This window comes from Urocampus carinirostris, chromosome 1 (assembly GCF_059441175.1).
Source record: "Urocampus carinirostris isolate Australia breed hairy pipefish chromosome 1, RoL_Ucar_1.0, whole genome shotgun sequence".
NCBI lineage: Eukaryota > Metazoa > Chordata > Actinopteri > Syngnathiformes > Syngnathidae > Urocampus > Urocampus carinirostris.
The window spans coordinates 17,415,286-17,431,121 of record NC_142349.1 but is presented as its reverse complement, the minus strand read 5'-3'; the positions used below and the strand labels follow the sequence as shown (position 1 = coordinate 17,431,121).

The 15,836-nt window shown below is 40.2% G+C and overlaps 1 protein-coding gene and 2 pseudogenes across 1 annotated transcript in view; 1 reads left to right on the top strand and 2 right to left on the bottom strand.

Annotated features, from left to right (window-relative positions):
* Positions 1-629: 629 nt before the first annotated feature.
* LOC148373759 (inactive phospholipase C-like protein 2) overlaps positions 630-15,836 on the bottom strand; it is a 114,269-nt gene continuing 99,062 nt past the window's right edge. The window contains exon 6 of the mRNA XM_088329038.1: positions 630-6,308. Coding sequence (XP_088185164.1) covers positions 5,925-6,308 — 384 coding nt within the window. The 3' untranslated portion in view covers positions 630-5,924. The remainder of the gene's footprint in view (positions 6,309-15,836) is intronic.
* LOC148373761 (U2 spliceosomal RNA) lies at positions 1,802-1,929 on the bottom strand (annotated as a pseudogene).
* On the top strand, positions 10,040-10,149 carry LOC148373760 (5.8S ribosomal RNA; annotated as a pseudogene; the record flags this gene model as incomplete).

The window sequence follows — 15,836 nt, the reverse complement described above, 5'->3', positions numbered from 1 at the left end:
CAGCAGTCCGCCTTAACTCCTCTGTTGTGAGTAATTGAGTCTGTAACAACGGTATTCCTTTATCATGAGGATTTGAGTAAATTATTTCCTCGAAAAGGGACCTTTTTGCTTTTTCAGTTTACTGCGTCACCTTGAAATGTTAGTATTTAGCATACCCTTGTGGACATTCTGTGTAAAACGCCCTTGCAATATACATTGGCGAGTTGATTTACATTTAGATCTTTAGTTTCAAACTAACCTTAATCCTTTTATAAAATACGATTTTATTTGTTTTGTAGCTTGAATTTTGCACATTGTAATCATTCAGGATTGTCAGGTATGTTAATATACATAAAAATAGCCCAAAATACTAATTAAAGTATAGAAGCCCTAAAATAGTCACTAAAATTGGCATTTTGGTTCAAAAACGTCCTCACTTTAGATTGGCCAATAATTTAATAACACCCACACATCTGGGCTAGCAAATATTAAATTTATTTGGAAATAAATAAATTATGCCATTTAATAACACCCACACATCTGGGCTAGCAAATATTAAATTTATTTGGAAATAAATAAATTATGCCATGAGCACAGAGTATAGTTCATACTTTTCATTTTTAGCTGCACTTGAAAATAGCAACTCAAAATGAATTTCTTATACGAAGCAGCTTTATTGAAATAATATAAAAATGACAACAACAGACTGGTTTTTCTTTCTTACTGTTCTTTTTTTGTAGTTTTGTGGTTCTTCAGCAAGATTGCATTGCATTATAGCACTTCTGCTTTAATTTCTATTTCAGGTGAAGAAACAAAGACAGGAAAGGTTCAAATGAACAAACAAAATTAAACAAACAGACAGACAAAACAAAAAGACTTATGGTCAAACTGAAAAGAATAGAGACAGATTTAAAGGAATGACGCCACTTTTAACGGGAGATTTCACAGAATCCACACTCACTTAGCAGTGATGCATACAGTATGGCTGATGAATTTCTCTCCCAGAAACTTATGACAGGTATCTTCTTTTAACCCTGTTGTAATGGGGCAAACCCGTAAATCCCTCAATACAACCCCAAATCAAAAGAAGCACCAACAGTTAGAACAGCCACCATTCGTGTCTGCAGGAATCCTCGCAGAATCCCTCGTTACGTTTCAAAACATTTCATACTTTGTGTAAAGTCTGTCTTCTGGTGGTCCTTGGGTGAAGTCCAAACTAAGATCCTGTGGAATGATGACCAAAGTGTGCCTCAGAGCACAAGATAGGCCAAAAGAGGAGTACAAAGTGCGAGGAAAAACAAAAAGTGAGATGCAAAATGTCATGAGACGCAGCCTGTACCCACAGAGAATAGAAATCGAAAAATCGAGGCGCGCGAAAAACAGTCGCTCCGAGAGGAAACTTTTGGAGACAGCAGAAGAAGAAAACAAAAAAGGAGCCATGCTTGCACATTGAATCCTCAAATTTCTATGAATTATAGACTCACAAGACGAGAGGTCCCAAAACTGCGGCCGGCGGCTTGGATACCGTTCACTATCATGTTTGGTCCGGCGCGCTAAACAATACCAGCGAGTATTTAACCACACATTCATTTTTTTAATCTAATAATTAACTTAAGTCTAGTGACACGTTTTTGGTTATAACAGGATTTAAACGCAGGCAACTGCGATGGGGGGGATTTTTTATGGGTTATTGTTCTAGCTTCTTTATTCATTATCCATTATCGGTCAGTTCATAATACGCTACAAAGCCTAGGAGCCGGGACACTTACTCTCAGCCAAAAGGCCAAGCTAGATCCTAGCCCTTAAGCCTCGCTGCGATCATTGCGAATGCACCGTTCCCGGAGGTACTGCAATACCGGGCTGATGCGTGGAGTGGACAGAGCAAGCCCTTATTCCATCTCCGGATTGCAAAAATCTAAGATCCTACTCTCAGCCAAAAGGCAAAGCTAAGGCCAAGCTAAGGGCCAAGCTAAGATCTTAGCATTAAAGCCTGCCGATCCCTCCATTAGGCCACTATAGAAATGATTAGCCTTCATGATCATGGTATCTACCCTGCCAGGTGGGGGGTTTTGGGGTTTTTAAGGGTTATTGTTCTATCTTCGTTATTCATTATCCATTATCCGTTATCGGTCAGTTCATAATACGCTACAAAGCCTAGGAGCCGGGACACTTACTCTCAGCCAAAAGGCCAAGCTAAGGTCCTAGCCCTAAAGCCTTGCTGCGATCATTGCGAATGCACCGTTCCCGGAGGTACTGCAATACCGGGCCGATGCGTGGAGTGGACAGAGCAAGCTCTTACAGCACCAAATGTTTTCTATTGGACTACCAGTGTCATTTTCACATTTGAAAAGACATCAGGTTTTATCTCCTTAATATACTAAGTTTGGTCAGGGTACCAGAGATGAATGTTAATGTCGTTGTGCATTTCACATGTTATAATGACAATTAATTACATTACATTATTCTATTCAACTTATTATCATTGTAAGATGTGAAACGCACGACAAAATTATCATTCGTATCTGGTACCGTGACTAAAAATAGTGTGACATTTAAGATTAAATCTACTGTCTTTATGCAAGGCATCCAGTGTTCTGACAAGAAGCTGAACTTGAATCTGTTAAGACTATGTTAAGACTTTTTTTTCTGTGAAGAATCCACAAAATGTTATTAAGTTTTCATTTAGTTCATCGTGTAATTTTTCAGTTTCAGATTTGTTCTGTGAAGAGTCAGAAGGGTTCTTTGATTGTGACTTTAAGGAAAACAACATAGTCACAAGTTCACACATTTTCTGTCACAAACTAAAACCCAGGCCCCTCGTCAAAGAAGGGAAAAGTTATGTGGCCCTCAAAGAAAAAGAAAGAGGGATCCCAGTATTGGACTATATCAGAAAAAAAAAGAACAAACAATTTGGATCTGGTGTGCAATTCGCCTGTTTTCTAGTTTTATTTTGACTTACTTGTGTGGATCAAAATAAATCGAACGAAAGAAGCATGGTCATCATATTACGGGAACAAAATTGTACTTGTTTCTGAGACTTCTCCCGACTTTCTTGATCTGAACGGTAAAGGCTCAATGTCGACAAATTTAAAGGGAATGTAAACCCAAACAATCCCTGTCGAGTAATGATGACATCATGTTTCACACTTCAGAAAATGACCAATCATAGCTCTGGTTAAGAAGCCAGGTGAACTATGTATGGTTGATAGCTGAGCCCTGGTTATCAGCATTGTCGTATCCCTCTACAATAACCCCCCCATAGATGGGTTAAGAACAAGCGGTTATTGTGAGGAAACTCTTTCGGTTAACTTTCACTATAGGTAGAGTTGTCTTGAGTAAAAGCAGTAAGAACAAAGGTCATCATTTTTTCTAGTCATTGATTTTGAAAAAAACAACAACATTAATAAAAAAAAAAATTGGTATGTGTATACTTTGGTTATCAAGCAGTCATTGCAGCAGTGCCCTATTGTTCCGGTTTGGAAACAAAATATTTAGTTCACAATTATTATTTTTTTCTTCTTCCGAAGAGACAAGTCTATACTAAGTCCAGTCCCTTTATTTCCCCTTCATCTTGCCAATTTGTCTTCTTTATATTTCTCCTACTTCTTCCAATTCTCTGTTGAGGGCAATGAATTGATTCTTCTAAGAATCAGCATGTATTAGTGCTTACTATTTCATCACTTTGAGCCACGCTAGTTGTGACGTGATATACGACTATTCAAAAACTGTTTTTTTAAAATATTATCACTCCCAATCAGGAACATTGGAACCGATTAAAACAAAAATACTAGTGTTTAGGAAATATCTAAGGTGTCGGATAATTACTATTTCGCATTTGTTCACTCTTCCTTGTCTTCCCTGCAGCTACCTCTTTTTCCTGCCTCTGTGCTTTTCTTTGTCCCACAGCAAGTTTTGTTCCAACACAACGTAAACAATATAATTGTTTCATCCACACCCACAACTGTTTCCAGCTGGTCAGTAATGCCGAGGGGCATGACTAGGGAAAAGCTAGGGCGCTCCAAACCCAACGTGGTGAAAGGATGATCGAGTCCATTTCTCTTCTTCCTCTGTACACCAGGGGTCACCAACCTTTTAGAAGCTGAGAGTTACTTTTTGTCACCTAATGGTGCGAAGGGGCTACAAATTTAATACACATTTCTAAAATAAACTTATGTTATTACAACAATATTACTATGTTATAACCAGGTTGTAATTTTTAGATGTAGAGTTAAAATAGGCGTAATCAACCACTGAAACGTTATGCCAGTTAGTAATCCAATTTCCTAGAAAATCTCAATGACCCTTCACTGGTGCTTTATTTTCAGAACCTGTCAGCAGGCTACTCATGCATGCTCAGTAGGCTACCTGGTGCCGGCAGGCACCACATTGGAGACCCTAGTTGGAGACCTATCCAATTTTTCTCATTCGTATTATAAATAAATTTATATATGCAGACATCCACATATTTCATTCTATAGTCCTGAATACATAGATTCATTTCATCAAATAAAAATATACTACGTCTATGTTTTTAAGCACTAAATTTGCAAAACTCAGAATGTATTAGGGCTAGCTCTGAAGTTTTATTTTTCCATTTCTATTTAGCACGGCCGGTTAAAAAACCGGATGGGGCCGTATGTAGGGCTGTAGTTTGCCCATTCCTGCTCCACGCCGTGCCCGTTCCTGTGAACACACTTTGATCGAATGAGAAGCAAAACAGGAAGGGAAGGGGGAGTAATGGGATTGAGTAAAAATACTATAAAGTCTCATCAAAAGGAAAAAACAAATAATGTGAGAAAAAAATTGACCGCTGGTAAATATCATGTTGAAGAGACAATGTGAAATATATTTGGCCAGTAGATATCAATGTGTGGTGCTACGAAGCACATGGAAAAATACAACTAACAGAGACTCAAATTGATCAAGGTGCCCCATCTTTCTTTTAGTTTTTTGGTCCAGCCTTTTGCAACAAAGCACAAAAAGTGGAAAAAATGAAGAGAGAAAAAAGATAAAAGGGACAAAAAAGGGAAAAATGTAGGAGCCTTGGAAAAGAAAAAAAGGAAGAAAACATGGGGAATAAGTAAAGTAAAAATGGAAAAGAAAAAAGAAAAAGGAAAGGAAAGGGGATAAAACAAAAGGAAAGGTGAAAAGAAACAAATGGAAAAAGAACAAAAAAGAAAAGGGGGAGCTAAAGAAAAATGAAGAAAATGCTTTTGAGTACCTGTAGCGGCAAGATGGCCAAAAATTATGTCAGCTACCTCTAGGTGAGCCTCACCTTATGTCAAATAAATACGAACTTCTTGAACCACAAATATTGAAAGGGACAGTGTGTAATATTTAGTGCCTCCTAGTGGTACAAAAATATTTTCATTTAGTAAAACAACAACATTGATTTGAATACTAGCAAAAAATACACGAATATCTATGTTATTGAATGTGCATTTATTTTACATAGTGGAATCAACGCCTAGTAGTCTGCTTAATTGCATTAGACAACAGTGCTATCTGGTGGTCAAAAATTACACACCAAGGCTTTAAAAATGCAGGTTTATTCAATAGTTTCTGCTTTTTTGACTATTACTCAAATCAATCATATTTTTTCATTGAATAAGGTCTTTTTTCATCACTAGGAGGTGCTAAATAATAAACACTGTCCATTTTAAATATACAATTGTAACTGTGTGAGGTTGGTCTAGAATCCGTGTATAAAACCCAATTAAATTGGTCAATTGTGACAGTAAAAAGCCCATTTATTTCTTCTTCTGCTTTCTCAAGCCAACCCTTCACACTTGCGTCTCGCTTCTAACGCGACGAGTGTTCCTCGTCGTCATTAACCTGACGCTTCCCTCTGTATCCCTTTCGAATCCACTCACCGCTTGGGAACGTGGACCCTCACTTTTCTGCTTCTCGCTCGTGTGTCTCTCTCCGTGGGCACAGGCAACATGTCAGCAGGGTCCTTCCCGATGGTCACCGAACGTCTCCTTCTCCGTGATGGAGTCCAAGGTCCCGGCCGCCCTACGATGCTGGAACTGGTAGTGTGGCGGCAAGGCCGGCGGGGGGGTGCAAGTTGGAGGTTTGGTAACAGACTGAAGCTGCGGCAGCGGGGTATGCGGTCCGAGCCAGGGTTGGTTTTGCGAGGGTGACGGCAGCCGGCCCTGCGGCGAGGCGGTGGTCTGAGGCTGCGGCGGGTGCAGATAAGGCAGGTGAGGCTGCGGCTGAGGGGAGGACGCGCCGTTCTTGCTGAGGCCACAGGACTGGGCCGCACAGTGGATCTGACGTAGCGTGTCCAGGGCTTCGCTCTTGGCATGCTTCAGCAGGTCCGCTTGGCCCTGCCACCACGCAAAAAGAACTTCTAAATTTCTTTGAAAATACTTCATGAATTGTAAACAAAGGCATACCTGTCAACCTATTTGTTTTTGCCGTACAAAGTACTATGCATTTTAAGACGTGTACGATGTACGAGAAAATCTGTACGGAAAAAAGCAAATTTGTCAATTATGGGTACCATCCAGTATACACAGACTATCACGAAACAGCAAATCAGTCAAGTCGAACGAGTTCGAGTTGTGTAGTGAAAGGAAGGCCGTCTCTTTTTAGAGAACCGGCTTCTTCGGCTCAACTCATTCAAGAGAGCTGGCTCTCAAACGGCTCACTTGCTTTGATTATATTACGAATTATGATGTTGCATAAAGAAGTTAAGAAAAAAAGGAAGTATAAAAAGAGAAAATGAGAAAAGACAGGTTTGTGGTTATCCCTTTAATCAGTATACTACCAACAATAATTTAATCCAAAAAATGAATAAATAATTTGAATAAGAAAATGTATTATTCTACTTAATTATATTTGCATGTGTGGCGCAACAAGGGTTGCTGACTAGTTAAAATGTTATATTTTGGGATTTTGGTGTTGTTTTGTAAAGCCGTAAAAGTGAAGTACCAGTATATCACCACTAGATGACATAGTCTCACAGGTCAGAGAAGGGTGTTTTGGGGCAAGTCTTACGGGAACCCACGTGATTTAATGAGACTTGTTTTTATAAATCACTCTTAATGGCAACAAGTAAATGGTGTCGTGTGAAACTGACATTTACCATCTATTTTGCAGGTGAGATGTTGATACTGGTAACATACTTACTGTGAGGATGATAATATGTGAAAATATGTTTGTAAAGGTTGTTCGTGATGTCGGTAAAGTTTACAAAATGTGAAATAGTACGAGTGAGTCGTCCGTTAGAATAAGCAACAGAGTGAGGTATGCTACGTTATGCGGGGCTGGGTTAAGAGTGTATATTGTATGTATATTTGGTTTCCATTTAACACAAAGTGAGTTGTTTTGGAAGGTACAGTTATGGTGTTTTTGTTAAATGATTCTTGAAAAGTACCAATTGATGAAAATGTTATTTTGTATTTATGTTAAAAAGGATATCACGTGATTTAATGAGACTTGTTTAATAAATCACTCTTAATGGCAACAGGTAAATGGTGTCGTGTGAGACTGACATTTACCATCTATTTTGCAGATTAGGTAAAAGAACAACAAAACCAAAAGAAAAAAGAAAAATATATAAAACAAATGTGTAACACCAGCTGGAGCTAGACCATCCACCTGTGTCCCGTTACACATGTATTTTTTTCTTCTAAAGTGAACGTCCAAGCTACTTAATTTTTGAACCTTTTTTTTATAATAAACCTCATTCATGTCGAGCTACTCAGGATTTCAGAACAAATTGTTAATTAACAATATATATGATATAACGAAACACATGTACAATATAACAAGTTAAACTACATAAATAAACACGTTTGAAAAAAAATATGGTGAAAGATTATTCTGTATTTTGTAAGGGAAAATACGACAGTTTGTAAGGGCATGGAGCCCTGGAGCTTGACAGGTATGAATATTGCGATGTGACGTCGTGCGACTGTGCAATCGCACAACCCTGCTTTTTCCCCCAAGGATTTATAGACAGCAAACCCTAACAAAGCTCCCCAGAGGAGGGCGCTGTTTACTTAAATTTCACCCCTTAATTATCATCTAATATTTATCTAAATCTCCATCCAAGATCTACCCAAATTAAATTGAATGCTCTTGTTGAACCATTTGGAGAATCCGGGCGGTTTTGGTATCTTTTGAAAGGCAACAGTCTCAAGTTTTGTCCCCAACTGAAATAATCACTACGAATGCTACTAATATTTAGTTGTCAAAGTCAGAAAACACAGAAATAGTAGGTTTTCATTCCGCCCGGTTTTTTTTTCAATCACATGCAAGATTAGTATAGCATGGGCATCTTAGCTGGAAAACAGCTAGTTTAAATCCATGAAGCCGTACCTGGTCCCAGGTCAAATTTGATCACAATCTGAAAAACTAAGCATTAGTATTTTGCACATTTTTCCAAGGCATTTTCAAAAGAGGGCAATTGGAGACTGTTTGCTTCTTAACAGTTTACGGCCTGCAGGCGGGTTAAAGCATGTCAATAGTATAAACCCTTGGATGCATAAGTGGGATCAAAAATGACCCCATGGGTTGTTATTCTTTAAAATCTTTAAAAATAAACAAGTTGTAATGCTGTTATATTCTATGTATTTCTCATAATACAAGTGTTTGACATGATATTTTTCACCCAATAATTTTTGACCCCACTCATTGAAAAGTGTATGTACTGGTAGGTCATTCATCCAAGAGTCACTGTCAAAAACAGAACTAGGACTTTCCTTTTAAAATCGAAAATCGCATCGAAATTGCAATTATGGTCTGAAAAAACACAATTAGGTTTTTTTCCTCAAAATCGTGCAGCCTTAACACCCATCCAACTATTTTTTACAACTGCTTCATCAGGTTTTAACAGCTGAAAGCAAATTTGAGGCTTTTTAAGATTTGCCATTTGAAATCAAATTTAAGACCAAGTCTACAAAAGAACCCACAATTGAAACAAAGAAACCAATAATCACTGCATTAATTAGAGGCAATTTAAAGGAATATTTATTTCAATTTGGGTGTAAAATCCCATTTTGGTGAATTGGAAAATGTTCCCTCTGAAAATCATAGCTCACTCCAAAGTTTAAGACATGAAAAAAAATAATAATAAAAAAATAAAAAGGATATTTACAGTCCGTCATGGATCCTCAGTCAGAACTGGCAGATAGCTACTAATTCAATAGTACTCTTTTGCTACATTGATGAGCATTTCTATTCTGGAAAAATGACTTTCTTACCAAATCTTTTGAGTTCAAACATTCACATTTATAAATTGGATTTTATGCCAATTAAGGCCTTATTTTGTGAATAATGAATTTTATGATTTTTAAGACTTTTCAAGGATCAGCTGGAACCCTGTTTGTATTGAAAAAAAATCCATAAATCAATGTTAAATGAAGGAAGATATTTGGAATGATGCAGCAAAGTTGCCAAAACGGACGCTCCCGCAGTTACTTTATTGCAGTGGTGTCAAACAAACTCTCTCACATTTTCATCGGGACCAGAACAGTAAGTTAATGGCACAAAAAGTGTGCTTTAGCAGGAGGTCTGGAGGTCTTTTTGGAGGCTCACAGTTCAGTTATGATTTGGGGATTTAAGATTCTATTATGAAACGATTATTGAGGTACAGTGGGACCTCGCTACTTCGCGGTTCGACGTTCGCGGCTTCAGAGCTTCGCGGTCTGTAATGGTTAAAAGGGGCATCGCTGCTTCGCAGATTTTTACTTTTTGCGGGTTTTTTCGGCAGAACATCAGCGGACGCGGGATAAGGCGGGACGGGGGGCGTGGTCGGCAGGGGCCACTCCCGGGCCGCGCGACGGAGCGAGTTCGGCGGACGCAGCGTCACACGGCGCGACGAGTGAAAAGGCGGCCGCCCGCGTGCGGTGGCCGAAAGGCGGCGGACGTGCGCGGGACCCCCATAACTGTATCGGTGTCGTGCGTATCGCGCCCGAAAGTACCCACGCCGTGGGTTAGGGGCTCGCTCGCGGGAGCGACCGAACGGCACCCGCGGTGCAGCTCAAATATAAACCCTGTCGTGAATTTGTCTACGATCGTCCCGGGCGGACGTAAAATCGCCCAGCTGTATGACTCTTAGCGGTGGATCACTCGGCTCGTGCATCGATGAAGAACGCAGCTAGCTGCGAGAACTAATGTGATTTGCAGCTGCGATTGGCTTGCAACCAGTTCAGAGTGTCCCCTGCCCACTGCCTGGAGATGGCTGGGATGGGCTCCAGCCCCCCCGCGACCCTAATAAGGATAAGCAGTGCAGATAATGAGATGAGATTAGATTTTTTTTCTTTTTTTTCTTTTTGAAGGGATGTCGCTACTTTGCAGATTTTCACTTTTTGCGGGTGGTTTTGTTCCCCATTAACTGGGTCTAAAAAAATAATAATTAAAAAAAAATATATATTTTCTTTTTGAAGGTGCGCCGTTACTTCGCGGATTTTCACTTATCGCGGGTGGACTTGGTTCCCATTAACCGCGATAACCGAGGTCTTACTGTATTTTCCTCCCCTCAATATTACATTTCTTCTTTAATCTCTTGTAGTGCATCGACTCTGCATTTGTATTAAAATAAACAAGAAGCGTGAAGTATTTGTTGGCAACCAGTTCAGGGTGTCCCCTGCCCACTGCCCGATGATTGCTGGGATGGGCTCCAGCACCCCCACGACCCTACTGAGAATAAGCGATGCAGCTAATGAGATGAGATGAGAAGCGCAAAGTAGCGAGGGGTCTCTGAACTTTTATTCTTATCCATTGTACTATATTTTTTTCCTCAAGTTTTAAGCAGTTTTATGGAAGTTTACCCAAGCAATGCACAAAGGTAAAAAAAAAGTCAACCCCGACTTAATGTCCGACCAGCATAAAGGGAAGTACCACTTATGCTAATGCCAAATGCAAATGTGTTTGTTTTGCACAACCATTAATTCATATTCACATTGTTGCTGCCCAAGTAGCTTGGAGTTCAGTAGAGTGAATGTACAAATGCTCTACTGTTCTGAAAATACTAGTATTTCTTTGGTTATAATGTATTAATCCGCCTCATCCTCACCCCTGAGTACTGCAGCTGTCCCTCCCCCTGCCCCTCTGGACACTAGCATGGAAGACATCCCCCCACTCAAAATAACTGCAGCCCTGGTGTGTGGAGAGCTGAGGAGGCTGCGAACCAGCAAGGCAGCTGGTCCAGATGGAGTATCCCCCCGACTGCTGAAAGCCTGTGCGTCTGAGCTGGGAGACCCTCTACAGCGCATCTTCAACCTGAGCCTTGAACAGGGGAGGGTCCTTCAGCTGTGGAAAACATCCTGCATCATCCCAGTCCCAAAGAAATCAAGACCTGAGGAACTCAACAACTTCAGGCCGGTCGCCCTGACATCACATGTGATGAAAACCATGGAGCGGTTGCTGCTGCACCACCTGAGGCTACAAGTCCGTCACGCCATCGACCTCTGCAATTTGCTTACCAGGAGAAGGTGGGAGTGGAGGATGCTATAGTATACATGTAACACCGATCCCTCTCTCACCTGGATAGAGCTAAGGGGTCTGTGAGGATTACATTTTTGGACTTCTCCAGTGCCTTCAATACCATACAGCCTCTGCTACTGAGTAGGAAACTGACAGAGATGGGAGTTAGCTCACACCTTGTAGAATGGATTACTGACTACCTGACAGGCAATATGTGAAACAGGGGGGCTGTACATCGGACACTGTGGTTAGCAGCACAGGATCTCCGCAGGAACACGTGCTCTCTCCGTTCCTATTCACTCTGTATACATCGGACTTTAAGTACAACTCTGAGTCCTGCCATGTGCAAAAGTTTGCCGACGACACTGCGATCGTGGGATGTATCAGAAATGGGCAGGAGGAGGAGTACAGGAAATTGATTCAGGACTTTGTTCAATGGAGCGACGCAAACCACCTGCACCTGAACACCAACAAGACCAGGGAGATGGTGGTGGACATCAGGAGAACTAGAACTCACCCGGTTTCTGTAACCATCAAAGGAGAATTTGTAGAATTTGTCCAGACCTACAAATACCTGGGTGTGCAGCTGGACAACAAACTGGACTGGACTGCCAACACAGAAGCTCTATGTAGGAAAGGCCAAAGCCGACTTTACTTCCTCAGAAGGCTGGCCTCCTTCAAAATCTGCAAAAAGCTCCTGAAAATATTCTATGAGACAGTTGTGGCGAGCGCCCTCTTCTATGCGGCAGCGTCATGAAGAAGGACGTCTCTCGTCTCAATAAACTGGCTAGTAAAGCGAGCTCTGTTGTGGGCAAAGAGCTGGACAGCCTAACAACAGTAGCTGAGAGACGGGCACTGGAAAAGCTGCGCTCAATCATGGACAATCCATCGCATCCACTACACAGCATTATCTCCAGACAGAAGAGCAGTTTCAGCGACAGACTGCTGTCACTGTCTTGTACTACGGACAGACTGAAGAGATCTTTTCTTCCTCATGCCATGAGGCTCTTTAACTCTACCCGGCAGAGTAAAAGCCTACATTAAACCACACTCCCTACATTGCATATTACCGAATTTTATTGCAATATGTATTCTGTGTAGCACTATATAGATATTCTATATAACACGCTACAGTGGGCATTTGCACGTCACACTGGGTATTTGTATATTGTATTCTTTTTGCTTTATTATTGTATTGTTTTCAGGGATGCTGCTGGAAATGTGAATTTCCCTTCGGGGATGAATAAAGTCTATCTATCTATCTATCTATCTATCTATCTATCTATCTATCTATCTATCTATCTATCTATCTATCTATCTATCTATCTATCTATCTATCTATCTATCTATCTATCTATCTATCTATCTATCTATCTATCTATCTATCTATCTATCTATCTATCTATCTATCTATCTATCTATCTATCTATCTATCTATCTATCTATCTATCTATCTATCTATCTATCTATCTATCTATCTATTATTATTATTCGATGTTTCTATAAAGCCCACAGATGCACTTTCCATATCACAACCTAACCTGCACCTTCTGCTCCCCTTCTACCGATAAAAATACACGACCAAAATGCTTGAGTCGTACATGACTTTGCAGCTCTGACATCATTAATGCTTGGGTTGTTTACTTCTGCAGCCACATTGTTATATTAGCATCTGACTGAGGGCAATTCATGACGTCTCTTATGCTGCGCAAAACGCGGACATTGTATAAACTGCTATGTGCAAACAAAGAAAAGTTATTTGGAAATACAGAAGTCATTCATCCTCTAGTGGCATTCTGAGCTTGACTGGACTGAAAGACGCTCTTTGACAAGGCCTCCTTTCACAGTAAGCGATATCAATCGGAAGATACACAGACATACTATTATTCGCCCAAAAGAGAAGAACACGCATGGATAAAAATTGCAACATTTTCATTCAGTGTGGAATTCTTTTTTGAATATACAAGACTATGTCTATTGCTAGTTATCGGTGAAGATTGACATTATAAATATAGTTGTTCAAACACTGACGCGCTGATGAAAATGGCAAGGTGTCTGATGATTTACCTACTAAAATGCACCGGTGATTGATGGCCATCGCTTACACGTTTAACGGATCCCGCGGATGCGAAATCTCCATCCACTCAGCCCTCCAATGTTGACATGAAAAATCAATTACAGTCAACCCTCGTTTATCGTGGGGTATACGTTCCAAAAATAACCCGTGATAGGCCAAATCTGGAGTGTAAAAACCTTTTTTTTGCTTTACGATTTGTGTACATAAAAATTCTCACTTTTATATGAAATTAAAAGAAAAAACTTTTTACAGGTCCAATGATTGGTTTTACAAATACAAGAACTGTAATGTACCTGTAAACATTTACTGATTTATTTTTTTACCAATAACCTCTTTCTTAATGACTGTTTAGCCAACCTACATTATTTTATCAGTGGGTGGATACAGAAAGGGACACTGGGGACAAGGGCAGCACACTATTTTATTAGTAGAATTTATGTGTATATATATATATATATATATATATATATATATATATATATATATATATATATAATTTTCACCACAGTTTATATAACTCATGGAAACTAGAAAGACTAGACTAGAAAGAGACAAAAATAGCACACACACACACACACACACACACACACACACACACACACACACACACACACACACACACACACACACACACACACACACACACACACACACACACACACACACACACACACTTATTTAAATCATTAATTCAATAATTCTAAAGTTTTCCTGCTTTTTATTCATTAATGAAAATAAAAACCTCACTGTTAGAATTCTTATCTATAATAGTAATGAGCAAAATATTCTTTAAACTTTTGCAGACACTCAGGTCCTCCCTTTTTTTCATATTGCCTTCATTTGAGAAAGATAATTTCAGAATGTGTTTTCTCAGTGTTTTCTGGATGCTTCATGGTAGTCAGCAAATACAGCTCAAGCGGTACCTTTGCTAGTGGCTTCTGGCATTGGCGACATCCAGTGGGCAAATCTAAAACTGTAAGTCATTGTTTGATGTGATGCAACTCATTTTTCTCTTGTGCTCCTCTCAACAATGTTTTGCAGGCCACATAAAATGATGTGGCGGGCCTTAAGGTGACACATGTGCTTTATTGGGTAATCTGAGGCTTAGATACACAAGGGGCAGTATAGCAACACTAATATAACAAAACATTTAGCAGCTTTTCTCTAGCGCACACCTAAGGACAGAATGTGCCACATTTTTGATGTCTGGAGTCAGGAGTCTCAAACTCTTCATTGAGGGCCACATCCGCTTAGGGCCTACTTATCAACCTCAGTCAATTGCTTCCCTCATTTAGCGCAATTCTAAATATTCAGCGATAATAAACCTTATAAACAAAGCGAGGCACCTACAGCGAAGAAAATAAGTATTCGAAAACCCTGCAATTTTGCTATTTCTCCCACTTAGAAATCATAGAGGGGTCTGACATTTTCATCGTAGGTGCATGTCCATTGTGAGAGAGATAAAGTAAAAAGAAAAACCGAGAAATCACAATGCATGATTTTGTAACCATTTGTGTGATATAGCTGCAAATTAGTATTTGAACACATGAGAAAATGAATGGTAATATTTGGTACAGTGGCCTTTGTTTGCTATTATAGAGGTCAAACGTTTCCTGTAGTCTTTCACCAGGTTTGCACACACTGCAGGAGGGATCTTTGCCCACTCCTCCACACAGATCTTCTCTAAAACAGCCAGGTTTCTGAGCTGCCGCTGAGAAACACAGCGTTTGAACTCCCTCCAATGATTTTCGTCTGGGTTCAGGTCTGGAGACTGTCTGGGCCATGCTAGAACCTTGATATGCTTCTTACGGAGCCACACCTTGGTTTTCCTGGCTGTGTGTTTCAGGTCATTTTGGTGTTGGAATACCCAGCCAAGACCCGTCTTCAATGCTCTGACTGAGGGAAGGAGGTTGTTCCCCAAATTCTCACAATACACAGCCCCAGTGATCCTCCCCAGTGCACTCGTCCTGTCCCATGTACAGAAAAACACACCCAAAACATGATGCTACCACCCCCATGCTTGAATGTAGGTGTGGTGTTCTTCGTATTGTACTCTTTATTCTTCTTCACCAAACAAACTTAGTGGAATCATTACCAAAAAGTTCTGTTTAGGTCTCATCTGACCACAAAACCTTCTCCTATAGTTCCTCTGTATCATCCAAATGGTCATGTGCAGTCTTAAGACGGACCTTGACATGTGCTGGTTTAAGCTCTCATGCATTATTTCAAATCATAATGTCTGAGTGGAAACGGTGGTCCCAGCTCTTTTCAGGTCATTGACCAACTCGTGTAGTTCTGGGCTGATTCCTCATCTTTGAGACCCCACGAGGTGGTATCTTGCATG